This window comes from Molothrus aeneus, chromosome Z, assembly GCF_037042795.1.
Source record: "Molothrus aeneus isolate 106 chromosome Z, BPBGC_Maene_1.0, whole genome shotgun sequence".
Classification (NCBI taxonomy): domain Eukaryota; kingdom Metazoa; phylum Chordata; class Aves; order Passeriformes; family Icteridae; genus Molothrus; species Molothrus aeneus.
This window is the reverse complement of record NC_089680.1, coordinates 14,713,037-14,726,990: the sequence shown is the minus strand read 5'-3', so window position 1 is coordinate 14,726,990 and position 13,954 is coordinate 14,713,037. Positions and strand designations below refer to the sequence as shown.

At 35.4% G+C, this 13,954-nt stretch overlaps 1 protein-coding gene across 3 annotated transcripts in view; it reads left to right on the top strand.

Moving 5' to 3' along the window:
• The window catches only part of SPIN1 (spindlin 1), a 63,154-nt gene extending 49,637 nt beyond the window's left edge, over positions 1-13,517 (top strand). For all 3 annotated transcript variants that reach the window (XM_066568784.1, XM_066568783.1, XM_066568782.1), the window contains exons 3-6: positions 501-549; positions 5,788-6,041; positions 6,990-7,223; positions 9,758-13,517. In XM_066568784.1, the coding sequence (XP_066424881.1) occupies positions 501-549; positions 5,788-6,041; positions 6,990-7,223; positions 9,758-9,957 (737 nt within the window). In that variant the 3' untranslated portion in view covers positions 9,958-13,517. The remainder of the gene's footprint in view (positions 1-500; positions 550-5,787; positions 6,042-6,989; positions 7,224-9,757) is intronic.
• Positions 13,518-13,954: the final 437 nt, after the last annotated feature.

Sequence of the window (13,954 nt, the reverse complement as noted above, 5' to 3'; positions counted from 1 at the left end):
CCACTTGTGCTACCAGGGAGAGAGGAGGTAGAAAAAAATTGGGGGTGAAGTTAGGCCCAGGAAGAAGGGAGAGCTGCGAGGAACGTATTTTTAAGATTTAGCTGTATTTCTCATTGTCTTACTCTGACTTGCTTGGTAATAAATTAATATTCCCCAAGTCAAGCCTGGTTTGCCACTGATGGTGAATGGTGCGTGATGCCTCTCTGACCCTCTCTTGACCCAGGAACATTTGGTTGTATTTTCTCTCCCTTGTCCAGCTGAGAGAAGAGATAGAGCAGCTTTGGTGGGTACCTGGCATCCAGCAAAGTTCAGTCCACCCCAGCTTCATGTGCAAGTAGCCAATGTCTACCTCTTTAGAGCCTTTTCCTCTCTAGAGCCTTTTCACTGATCAGTCATAACATGAGGTGTTTGGATTCTTTACATTTTGACATTCAGTATGATGGCTTTTGTGTAAGTTCTTAAATTATTTTTCAGTAATTCCAACATCTTTTATATTGTAGGTCATGCAGGAGTGTCTGCCAGCATGATGAAGAAAAGAACATCCCACAAGTAAGTCGTTAATGTATTTACTAAAGAATAGCTCTCAGTAACTGGAAGTACTGTTCTAGAAATATATGTGATTGTTCCACTCTGTTTTTGAAAACTGTGGAATAATATTCAGTCTGTGTATGTGTGTAGAGTCAGACTTTTAATCCTTTCAGGAGGATAGTAGGGTAAAGAAAGCCCCACAGATAAAGTTTTAAATGTTGTTTTGACTGTTAATATTATATTTTTTTAATACAATTTCGAAATTCTTCTGGAATCTGTAGAGAAGGATTTTCAAGCCTAGCTTAGCCATGTCTACTGTAGGATGTCTGTTCTCTGGCACAGAGTTCGTGCAGTCACAAGATCAAAAAAAAACTGCAAAGCATCCTTACTAAGAACCCAGTTGGGAAGGAATCTCAGATATATCTAATCATAGATAGCACTATAACTGTAGTGTTGGAAAAGATTTTCGTTTTTTAAAAATAAAAAATGTACTGAAATACTTCTGTAAGGAAGTTGGTATTAGTATGTGAAGGAAGGATACCTGCTTTTGCTACACTTTCATGGCATGTATTTTTCCATCTTCGACATTTTAAATAGTAGCAGCTGAACACTGGTGAGTAGCTGTGTGAAAGTAGAGGTAACCTTCTGGATATAATTGGTCTTAGTGTCATGCAGCAAGATACCATATCTGGCTGTATCTGGTGAGAGAAATCTAAGCCGGGTAAGTTGGAAACTTGAAATGTTACCAGCTGTTTGTAAGTGTAAAGTCATATAGTGTGTATCAATCACAAGCAATTTGTTTGGCAGGTGTATTTTCCACAATTAATCTAGTTTATCACTATTAACAGTGTTAACTGTTTCCCAGAGACAACACTTGATGTTAAACTACTCTGGTGCCTTCCACCAGCTCATCATTATCCATTCTTGTCTATCTTCATAGAAGGCAAAGAGAAACTTTTTTTTGTCTAGGGCAGGTAGAGTTGGTTAAACTTTAATTTCTCTTGTTCTCTTTCAACCGCTCAGAGAAAGGAGTGTATGATGGGAAGACTATCAGAGGTGGGTTGCCTTTTGTACTTGAGGGTGGCTAGATTTGTCTTTATTGTTGTGTTAATATACACTTATTTAAATAACTAAACAGGCTGTAAATTTATTAGTATAAAAGCTTTTGTGGGACATAAGAAGTTTTGATCTTAAGAGACATAATTTTGAGGTATTTAACTTAAGCATCCAGCTTAGTTTTATGTTAACTTAGCCTAGTTCAATTTTTTATTACTTAGTTAAGGTTTTTTTGTACCAAGCCAAGGTGACTTCTTGTGTGCTGCTTGAGAATGAGGTGTAGTAGTGGAACATTGTTTATAGTTTACCATAAATGAGTAGGATATGAATATGATGTAATACTGTATGCTGACACTACTCTGAGCCAACATGATCGACTGTGAGTTAGTAATGTACTTTGTCACTGATTTAGCTATTTATATAGTTATGTCCTCATTTAAGGAAAAAGAAAAGGAAGCCTACTAGTACTCAAAGGCCATTGAGATTTTAAAGGTTTGTTTCAGAAGGTTTATGGCAGAGGAAGGAGCAAGGCATGACTCATGTAAGTGAGGCTGTGATAGAATGAGCAGTGTGGATGAGCCTTCTGAACTCCTTAAATAGTAGTTAACTATTTGTCAGACAATACCCTTTTCTTTAAAGGAAAGAGGGACCCACAACCGTTGAGCCTTTTGGAGATGATTCCAGTGGTTTTAGGACAGTTCTTCCAAGCGCTCTGTCACTGAGTAGTGGTGATCTCTGCCAATATGAAGCTGACCTCACTGGCATCAGATCAATCAATAAACTCACAAATGTCATTCTTTCCATGCTTAGTGTATAAGGATAGTGCAAGATCTAGCACAGGTATGAAACAATCCTTTCTTCATAGGCTCTTCTTGTAGTCAGCAATTCAGAGACTCGGAGGTGTAGGTTATAATTGCAATTTATTCCAAGTGAACTTAAACATTTTGAAATTTTGATACTACTTTAATGTAACGTGCTCTTGGCTTCTGCAGCATCTAGAGCTGAAATTCACAACTTAATGATTTTTTTTGCTTTTGAGGGAGTATACAGAATATACTTCAAAACTTCTGTGTTAATTAACATGCCTCATAGTCTGAATATTCCGAAAAGTAGTTAATAACAATTCTCAGATCACCATTATGTTATTAGTCATAGACATTAATAAGATCACAGTTGTATTAAGTTTTGTATCCTGTTTTCTGTAACTTGTTTTGTACCATGAGAGATTTGAAGGCATACTGACCACTGCTACTGTACTGCTTCTATAATGTTTTATCATTTTCATTCCAGTTTTTCACAGTTGTGCATGTTTTGCATATCTGAGAGATGTCATTTTCTTTCATCCTTCTGTTTTTGTTTTTTTTCTTTTGGTGTTTTTCTGAGATGACATGATAAGGATAAAAAACAATCAACGAAACTTAAATGAGTAACTTTGTAGGTTACTGGGCATTGCCATTCCTATTCTTATAAATGCTAGTTTGTGTTTTAAGCACAACTCTCTGGTAATAGCTGATTTTTCTGCTAGCAGTCCTCTGAAGTTCTGAAATATGTTGGTTTCCCAGACAGCAGTAGCCAAATTAAAGTTTGAGTAAGGACCATATAAACACAGCTTTAACATCTGAGCAGATTTCCTTCTGGCTGTGTTGTCTTTAGAACATTTCCAAAATATCTGGTTCTGATAATGAAACTTTTTCGCATTAGGTTTTTATTTAACAGCATACAGCCTGCAAGATAAAGAAGAGGATCAGGAACTTTTGGGAATCGAAGGGCCGTTTACAATGATGATATGTCTGATGTGTCAAGAACTACGTCCAGGACTTGCTATTTTCTGTTTATCCTGGCTTCATTTCTTACATGTCTAATTGTTTTCAAATATTCAAGAGCAAATGTCTGTGGAAATTTTAAATACTGTTTTAATGAAAGAGAAGGAAAAATTGTGTTGGACGTTCTGGATAGAACATCATAGAAGGTTATCTGAGTAACTTGATTTATTACAAAAATGACACGCTGTTGAGGAAAGGAGATTTGGTTACTTGGTTGTCTTACATGGAAGTACATTCATAACTTACTTACTAATAGTTAAAAACTTTTGTTTGCTTTCTTACCATGTTCAGATACAAGAAGTAGGTTTTCCTTGATAATTTACTAGTTTGAGTATCTAATTTGTTATAGTATGAACCGCTTCAAATGAGAAGTGAGCAGCTGTTCAGTTATGCAACCTTCAAACAAAAATTTGAACTACAAGTACATGTAGCTGGTACTTGATTTGTAATTAAATTCCTAATAATCTTTGTTCTATGAGGCATTTTAAACCTGTTTGAACTCAGTTATGTTATCTTCTTCCATCTTTTTTTAGAATGAGTGTAAAGCTTTCTACCTTATTGTTCCAAATTAAATATTAAAGTGGATTATGCTTTGTAGGCAGAAAGTAAAGTTGACTGTGAGGTTGAATATCAATAGCATTATAATTTTTTTCAAAGATGAAATGATGAGCAACATAAACTGCTTAAATTAGACAAAGCAATGTCAGTTTAAACTTTTTTTATTTCTAGTAGTTTTTATTCCCTTCAGAATGAAGCAGTGTTCCATTAGCACTAATTAAATGAATTGAAGACAAAACAAGCTCAATTTTGTACTGAGAACCTGATCTCTGAACTTATTCTGTAATAGTAAGCTATTACTGACACTTACTACAATTAAAAACACATATATATACTTGAGTAGAGCTAGAATCTGAAAATACATTCTAGTTTTTGCATAAAATTAGATCCAGCTTTGTGGGAGAGTTTTTCTTTATAGGAACTCAAACCTGTTCCAGTTATCTGTGTTAATCAAAGTTAGGAATGCAAAACTGCAGCCTGATCTTTGGAAACCTCAAATGATAACAAAAGTCAAATTTGAAAATACCCTTGCTAAGACCTTCATGGTGAATTAACGTCTGGAGGTGGGATAAGTACTGAAGTTAATTGTGTATCTTGTTTTTATCTAGTTATGATTACAGTTGTGATACAGCATTAAACATTCCAATATCATATTGTGAGTGTATTATTCTGAAATATTGTTTCCAGGATTTCAGTGGTATGATTGTTATCTGTATTTTTTGGATCATATAGGGACTTCTATGAGAGCATTAATCATATCTGGAGACCTTTTTCTTTGATCACTATCTCTAATCTAAGGAACAATATTGCCTTCTGCAACTGATCATCTTTTAGATGTTACTTTTAAGCTAGTTGTGTGTACATATTACTGCCATTGAAATGATGTGTACTACAATCAGTAGCTCAAAAATTTGTTTTACAACTAGTTGATATCCAGGAGAATTTTGTATATTGTCATAATGCCCCTTAGTTTTTTCCATTTGTGTTCAACATTGTGTTTTTGATAGCTGGATAAAACAAAACTTGTATAACACTTTCAGTGATTTGGAACTGTCAAATAGCTTACATTACAGTTCATCAGAATAGCAACTGTTACTTACCAGAGGGAATTTTCATGCCAATTCCATGAAAATATCAGAAGGACAAAAAAGTTACTTGATCTGTTTTCCACATAAAGGAGTATCCCCTCTCTGGCCATTTACATTACATGCAGTTTTTAATTTTCCATATTAAATATGGAAGTGTTGTTGCTGTCATGTGTCTTTAAAACTACATGGAATCAAAATTACCTGTAAATGAAGGAGCCAAAATTTTCTTCAGGTGAAAATAGGTCTGTTTTAGGGAAAACAAGCATTTTGAAAGAATTTCAGTCAGCCACATAATGCTTGCACTGACTTCTTCCTTCTGGAAAGGAGTTGTTTACTGTTCTGCAGAGAGTAAAAAGGTAGTAAAGTTGTAGTAGTAACTACAGGTTACTACTACAGTTACCAGGTAACCTTGTGTTTTGAGATTTGATCAGGTGAGTTTCACTTTTGACATTCAGTGACATTCATATCCAAGGGATAGGATTTGTTATTTTGGCTTAAGCAAACTACATATAGAATTTACTGCTAGGAAACTGAACTTATACAGCATGTCAAAAATGTGTCACTACTTCTAAGTATGTTTTTCTTTTTTCCAATAAAGTTTGATAAGCTTTATGACCTAATTTGAATAAGGTGTGCTAAGCTATAAATATATTGTCATGTAAAAGCATACAGCTATTTTCTGAGGCAGATTATGTATGTACCTGTTTAATATTAATGTTTGTATCTGTGTACAGAAAGCATAGAAACAATGTGGGACCAAGCAAACCTATCTCTCAGCCACGAAGAAACATTGTAGGCTGCAGGATACAGCACGGATGGAAAGAAGGAAGTGGACCTGTAACACAATGGAAGGGCACAGTTCTTGATCAAGTTCCTGTAAATCCCTCGCTCTATCTCATAAAGTATGATGGATTTGATTGTGTGTATGGACTAGAACTTCACAAAGATGAAAGAGTTTCAGCACTTGAAGTTCTTCCAGACAGAGTTGGTAAGTGTTTGGGTTTTTTCTCCTAAATAAATACACATATTGGCTGACATGTATCACCAAATGTTTTCTACTAATCCCTGCAGACTTCCCCCAGGATAACCCATGACCACTTAAATGTTACTGCTAAATTTCATTTTTGTCTCATAGCAGGTAATCTAAGTGCTTTGATTTTTTTTCTATTCCAACAAATTTTGATGATGCTAGTGAGTGCAGTTGCTGTCTTCTGTCTTTAAAGTAGTATGCAGTACGTTCTGTAGTTTTCAGATTAACATTGATATTTCTGTTAAAATTCCAACTCTAAGCCATCTAGACTGTGTTGTCTATTTTGTGTGTCTAACAGTAATAAGGTTACATTTTTTCTTGTACAACCACCATGTACTTACAATAATGGCTGGAAGACATTTTCTAAGTGAATTAACCTGATGAGTAATAATGCTTTTTGTTTTTCAGAATTAGCATTTGGATTGTTAAACTGCAGGTTTTTCAATCCACCAACTTTGATATCTACTCAAGTAAACCCTAGTTTGTAAATAGAAAAGGCCTCTTGCCTCTTCTAGCTGCAAAGGAATTGGTTACAATCTGTAGGATGGCATTACGAGGAACCATCCCCAAAGTTGAATTAATACCATCATAGAACTGCCTTGAGATAGGCTTTTTGTTTCTGCCTCTCCCTGCCCAGTGTCTAGTTAAAGTACAGAGTCTTTGCTGCTTGATTATCTCCTGTTAGCTTACATTGTGATTGTTTAATCACAGGGAGTACAATAATTCATAATTTTTTAACAACATTCTGAAGTTCTTAGTTCTGCAGCACTAAACTCTCTGGAATGGACACTGTTTGTTTTGTGTGTGAATTTACTAACTGCCAATAAGATTTGTGCATTAATCAACATAAAGATTATTTTTACAAAGACACATTTTGAATAAATTTCTGAAATGCTGTCGTTTCAGCTTCGTCTCGAATTAGTGATGCCCACCTGGCAGACACAATGATTGGTAAAGCTGTGGAACATATGTTTGAGACAGAGGATGGCTCAAAAGATGAATGGAGGGGGATGGTTTTGGCTCGAGCTCCTATTATGAACACGTGGTTTTATATTACCTACGAGAAAGATCCCGTCTTGTACATGTACCAGCTCTTAGATGATTATAAAGAAGGTGACCTTCGCATTATGCCTGATTCAAGTAAGTAGGCCAATTACTCTTTTCTTTTGACAGCTTTTTGTGTTAAACATTTAGCTGTGGTTTATTTATGGTCAAGACAGCTGACAAACCATCATATTTGATGTTCCATTTAATTTTTTTTCAAAGTATCACAGCTAACAAATATGGTGGTACAAGAAAGAACATCTGTGTTAACTGCTGAAATATTAACTTTTCGTAGCAGTGACATATGCAGGGTAATACCTTTTCATAATTAATCTTAATTCTGCTGAAAATATGGGTGTGCTACCGTGAAAGACTTCACATTTTGGTTTTTTAGTGCTTATATGCTTTCTTTTTTAGTGGAAATTTACAAGCCAGAAGTCTTCCAGTAGTTGCTTGTGAGAAAGAAGTACTTATTTTTTGAAATTTGATTTTCTCTCACATTTTGTAACACTAATAAGAAAAGATTTCCTTTTAGTGTCTTTCCTGTCATTTGGGAAGTAGTCTTCTTCAGGACTTCCATAAGTTCAGGAGGCTTTTCACAGAATCAGTATTATTCTAGAGATTTAGATAGTCAGTTCAAAGAAAGAGATTATAAAGAATACTTTGGGTTTACTTCTCCTGTGTTACAAAGCCCTTTCTGATAGAAGCCATCTGGGATTTAAAGAAAATTATTGTAACTAACACATATGCAAAGCACTATGTAGCCAACCACTACAGTTATCCAATTAGTAATTTGTTGAGTTTGAGATCATCTTCTTTCAGGTGCATTACTGGTAATGATTTACTGGCAGAATAAAAAAGTGGCACTTATTTGCATAATCTCTGTGTTAATGATCTGTGTTTAGATGACCCTCTCCTCTGGCCTGAGCAAAAAGCAACATCTCTGATGCTTTAAAGAAAGCACCACAAATGTTAATTGAGAAAAGTGACCTTCCTCTTCTTAAAGAAATAAAGCAAACTCTTTCAGATTTGAATGTTAAAATAACTTGTTCTTTGTATTAACCATCAAAACGGACTAGGAATGTATTTTTAAGTCTGCTTTGCTTTCTTCCACCTTGAGAGTAGGGAAAGCTTATATGCTTTCTTTCCATTTAAATCTTAATTGGTTTTAGTGCACTTTACCCTCTGTGCTTGCCAAAAGATTATTGCTTACTGATTTTCTAAACACTTCTAAGTATTTGCTTCCTTTCCTGAATGTGAATGCTTTCCAGATATTTTGAATCATGTCCTTGACTCAACAATTGGATGTTAGTATTTTGGAGTAGTATTATTCAAAATCAGATTTTAGAATATCTGAAAATACTTCTATAAATTTGGTGGAACTTGCCATAATGTTATAAATAATATTTCTAGGGTACTGTCCCTTATCAAATATAGGTTCTGCACATGTGAGGAGACCAAATAATAGGTAATTTGCTTAACCTTTTTTCTTTTTGTGAGGGGAAAATATATTGCTGGATCTGATACTAAAACTTGGCCTACACTTCTAAGTGAAAATGTAGGAGTTGAACTTGCATCTTTGCCAAGAAATATAAAACTCATACTAAGAGAATAATAACTATGCGTGACAATGCATTTATAGAGGAACTGAAAAACAAAAACCTTCTGTTTGCAAGACTTTCAAAGTGCAAATGCAAGCCAGTCTATTCATTCCCTGTTGGTTTTTTTTTTTCTCCTTTGAGAGTTTTTTCACAGCTCTCAAAACTCAAAATAAAGTTGGTAGAGTCTGTAAGGGATTCTTAATACAAACTTGTAGCTAAGTTATTAATTTTAAAGCTTATGATTTCCAGAATAAAAGCCACATCAGATATTGCAATTGCTTTAGAAAATTTTCCTGTAGAATACAAACTACAAGTTTATCTGAATTAGGAATCCAAGAAGAGGAGTTGAGAAAGAAGATGTGGTTAGCTTTCAGTTCTCCATACAGTACTTTTTACCCTTTATCATTTTCTGTAATTGGCTTATATCCAGTCACTTGGCATGTTACAAATCACACCTTTCATAATCCAGATTTAGCATAGGGATTGTCTGGTTAGGTTTTGCCAGAGAGGAAAATAATACAGTCAGACTTTACCAAAATTACTCAAACATGGAGTCAAAAGTCCCTTTTAATAAGGAGTTGACACCTAGTACCATTTCGGAAGAGATGCTTCTGTTGTAGTTAAATGCACGTATTGAACCTTTGAATAATGTGTGTGGGAAGAGGGAAATTAAATTAGGGTACCTTTCTGCTAAGTAGGTCCAATGCCTTTTTCTGCTCATAGCTTAAATTCAGCTATCTACAGCCATTTTCTACAACTTGTGGATACACCCTCCTGTCAAAGTTTTACTTCTCTTACCAAAGTGCTTTTTTTGTTTTAATAAAACTGAAGATATCATTGCTTAAAAACTTTTTCTGCGACTACTTTCTACAAGCATGGCATGTTAAATGCTTGTCTGAATGAAATTAAGTAATCTGTTTACAAATTCTAATTGTTTTGTATGAGTTTTAAAGATGACTGTGCAGTTGTCTTTCATAGTGCAGAATTTTATTAAAATGTCTACTAAAGCCTGCTGGGTTTATGTTACAGATGATTCACCTCCTGCAGAACGGGAACCAGGTGAAGTTGTGGACAGCCTGGTAGGCAAACAAGTGGAATATGCCAAAGAAGATGGCTCGAAAAGGACTGGAATGGTCATTCATCAAGTTGAAGCCAAACCATCTGTCTATTTCATCAAGTTTGATGATGATTTCCATATTTATGTCTACGATTTGGTGAAGACATCCTAGACATCATCATGAACTTTTGCCAAATTTGTGGAACTATTAAATGTAAAATTTATAGACACAAAGACTTGACTGCTTTCCAGTTTAACGAAAGCTTAAATGTCCCTGCGAACCCACAATCTCTGCCAGCAAAACTGTTTTGTTCTGAGTAATACAAACATGACACATTTTGTGTAAGAGAACTCCTTTTCTTGAAGGAAGTCAGTATGTTTGGGCAGGAGGGAGTTAAAAGCAAAGAACAGCTGCAAATTCAAGCTGTGTAAAGTTGATCTAGTGTTGTAATCATTAATCTAAATTTTTTCATAGATTTTGACTTTTTCTTCAATCTTGCACTCACTTGTTCAACTGCCACATGCAAGTGTAGTTTGATATTTTGATACGCCTTCTTTTGTAACATTAAATTTAATTTCTTGGATACTGGCAGTCCTTGTCTTCAGGGTTGGGACAGAGGTGACTTTTTTGAAAGGTTTAAACCGTTTGTGCAGTATCAAGGAGTGCCTAACCCAAGTAACATCAATCTGCTGTGTTTCTACACTTTATTTCAAATTTAGCTTTTTAAGAACTTGCAGTGCGTGGAAATGCTTGTGCATTTTTTACTAGTCACAGGGCAGTAGGATATCAAGTGTTTGGATTACGCACCTTTCAGTGAAAAGGCATTAAACTATAAAATTACATTTAATCTGTATAACCACTTAATTAGAATATGCAGGTTAATGGCCCATATTTACAAGTTGTAGGAACCAGTAAAATACATGCAACAAGGCTGCCTTCAATCCTAAATGTCGTACTTCTTTCTTTGTTTGTTATACACACTTCTTAGCAAAACCCAAGTGCTTGGTGCCACAACTCTAACAGTATGTATGCTACTTCAGAAGACTTTAGACTACGCATTGGCATCAGTAGTCTCTCATTTAAAATCAAAACCTAGCAACCTGAATGTCTGTGTGTGGACTTAGAAGCTTAACAGTAGTTAATATTTTACATGGTAAATACAATCTCACACCAGGGGAGTGGGAGGGGTTGTCCTTTTACAGTGAAGATGTAACTTTAGAGAAAGAGAAGCATTTGTTGCCTTCTGCTCAGTCTGTTGCATTCCTTTGTTTGGTTTGCTTTTAATAATTTTGGTTCAAGAAGGCATCTTCCCGGTTTATTCTTTTTCTGGCTTTTCCACTTAAGGAGTGTCTGGAAAAATCTACAGTTTAAACCTGTTGTTGCCTTTTGTGGTGTACATTGTACTTGCTTTGAGGTATGCTGTTAACATTAATTTCATTCTATGAACACTAGAGTTCTGCATGCCAGTGGTGTACTATCTCATGGAAGCTATAAGGCAGTCTCAGTGGTTCAGTCATCTGCATTAGATTGTGGATGTAAATAGCAGCCCACAACTGCAAAACCTTTTCATGGTTATAATCTTGCAAGATAGTTGTAAATGAAAATTAGGGTTTCCTTAAGTGTGGCAGCTTTTAAAAACAATGGAATTGGAACAACAATGCAGCACAGCAACAAGGTTGTCATGTTACAGTAAGGCAGAGCTCTGCAAGTTTCAAGAACTGCTTCACAGAAGTACAGAACGTGAAGACAGTTAACACTGTTGATGGAAGGAACAAATACCCTGATATCCAGCTGTGTGCCATTAGTGGAAGAATGCAGGAGCTGTTAATCAGAGGACAGAGGTGCAGATGACCTCTGTTGTGGGTATTCCTGATATTGAAGACTCAGTGGTTTAAGCCCCTTTCTGTCCATTTTTTTTGCCTGATTTCATATTTTAGCCTTAAGTCTTGTGCCTCATTACACTGTTGAATGGTAATAAATACTCTCCATATAAATATGATACCTTAATTCTTTGTCCATTGCTACTATATTGCATTATGTCCAGTATTTCATCATGGGCAACCAAAGGCAGGCTATTGTCTTTCAGTGAATAGCTTGTGATGCAGTCCTTATGCAGTAAGTAGCTGAGTCGTAAATTGTTTCTTGTGTTTGAACAAAGTGAGCAGATTTGCAACACAGTGTTTTCATCCTGCAGATCTGTTGTGTTTTCTATTGACTCTTAAGAGTCCTGCATGTAAATCTCAAAGCTGAGCCTGGCTCCGTGAGCCCAAGTCGACATTTGTGGCACAGGAATGAGTGAGTGTATTAGTTACACACAAGATACATGGATTACCTAGCACACTGAGCTTGGGGCTATATATCTGAGGAATAAGAGGTTTGTTTGGAATATCTGAGGTTTAGGTCTACTGGAACACTTCTAGCATTAGGCTTGCATTTGTGGGTTTTCTGCAAGCCTATTGAATACACTATGTATTCTGACAATTAGAGTATAATCTACAAACTGTAAATTTCACTGTCATTTTTGGATGTCCCCGTTTGTCTGTTGTGTGGATATTTTCACTTGGGGTTTCTTTGGGGATATTTTGTTTTATTTTGTTTTTTTGGGTTTGGTTGGTTTTTTTTTTGATAGCTTAAACCACAGTTTTCAGGCTTGAGACTAATTCCACTCCCTGCCCATCTGCTTTGGGCTTTGTTTTAGGCTCATGTTTCAGATCTGCATGCAGTGCTTGCGTTACCCTGGTAACTAAATGTTGGTTCCTTGTTATAGGGGTTCAACATTACTTTCCAAAATCACATAGGGCTTGTGATGGCACAAGCCATGGATCTTTGTATAAAAAGTTATTCACCTTTCACATTTACCTGCTGTAGTATTGTTGTATATTGTGTGTGTGTGTGTGTGTGATGTCAGGCTGCCATGTAAAACTTAAAAGGGAAAAAAAAACCAACTTAAATGCAGACCATCCTTTTTTGCATGCTTAGAGGGTTAGAACATTCAATGTAACAAACTAAAGTTGCATGTTAAAATGTTTAGGTTTTTGTTTTGTTCTGTTTTTATTTTGTGTTCAGTTTTTTGTGAATTTGCTTATTGTGCTGTTTTAATGGTTGTTAGTAGGATTAAATGCACCGGTGAGACGAGCATAGTGCCAACGGAAGGTAATTTTCCAGTTGTATGTGTCATACAGCATTTGAAGGGACCATGTATTCTGTTGAAGAAAAAAATAAAATTTCAGTTGAATAGCAGAACACTACATTCTTCTTCTTTCTTTTGAGTGCCAAACCCTAAACTATGTTGGAGTAGAGATGGGGAAAACCCTTTTTGTTGGAATAGGTAGAAGCATTCTTTAAATCCATTGTTTAAACATAGGGGCTTTGTCTTCAGAGAGAATTGTCTAGTTGCATCAGGGAAAAGAATTATGGTAAAAACAGTTTCTGGTTCCTTGAAAATGCTGTGCTTTTTGTATTTTACATCATTAGTGCAATTTGGATGGTTCTTGGTATGTGTATAGTTCAGAGGTCTTCGTGTTCACATTTTTAAATTAGGTAATTAATTCATCTTTAGAGCTTGGTTTCTTTATTTTTATTTTATTTTGAACAATGTAGACAGTTCCCTGTTCTCTGCATTTAGAAGTATAAACACTTTAAATTGTTACTTAATTCTGTAAGTAATTTTTATAATTATGATGTAACTCTATCCTTAAAACATTTAAAATAAACCCTTTATGTGCAACTTATGCCTGTAAACTTTGTTCTCATGAGCAAAACAGAGATGTGATTTCAGATTTTGAAGAAGCAGTTTCTTCATTTTTCTGATTGAAGAGTTTTATTATTTTAATGTTGAGCCATGTATGTTGGTATAATACTTGCCCTATGAAATATGTTTGCTTGCAAGATGGAACTTGCCTAAGGAAAAGCATACTGTTAAATTGTATTTAACTAAACACAGAACCCCCCCCCCCCAACCAGGGACTGTGCAGATCTGTGAAGCAGTCTCTATTTCCAGAGCACACAAAATGTCTCGGCAGTGGGGAACTGCAGAAGCATTTCACAGTCTTTCAGTGTTTTGGTGGTACATTAATTTACTTTGAATTAAAGCAGTTTAAAAGTTAATAAAGTATATTGTAATGGTGATAAACAACAAAGTTGATGCAAATTGGAGGTGATGAGGAAA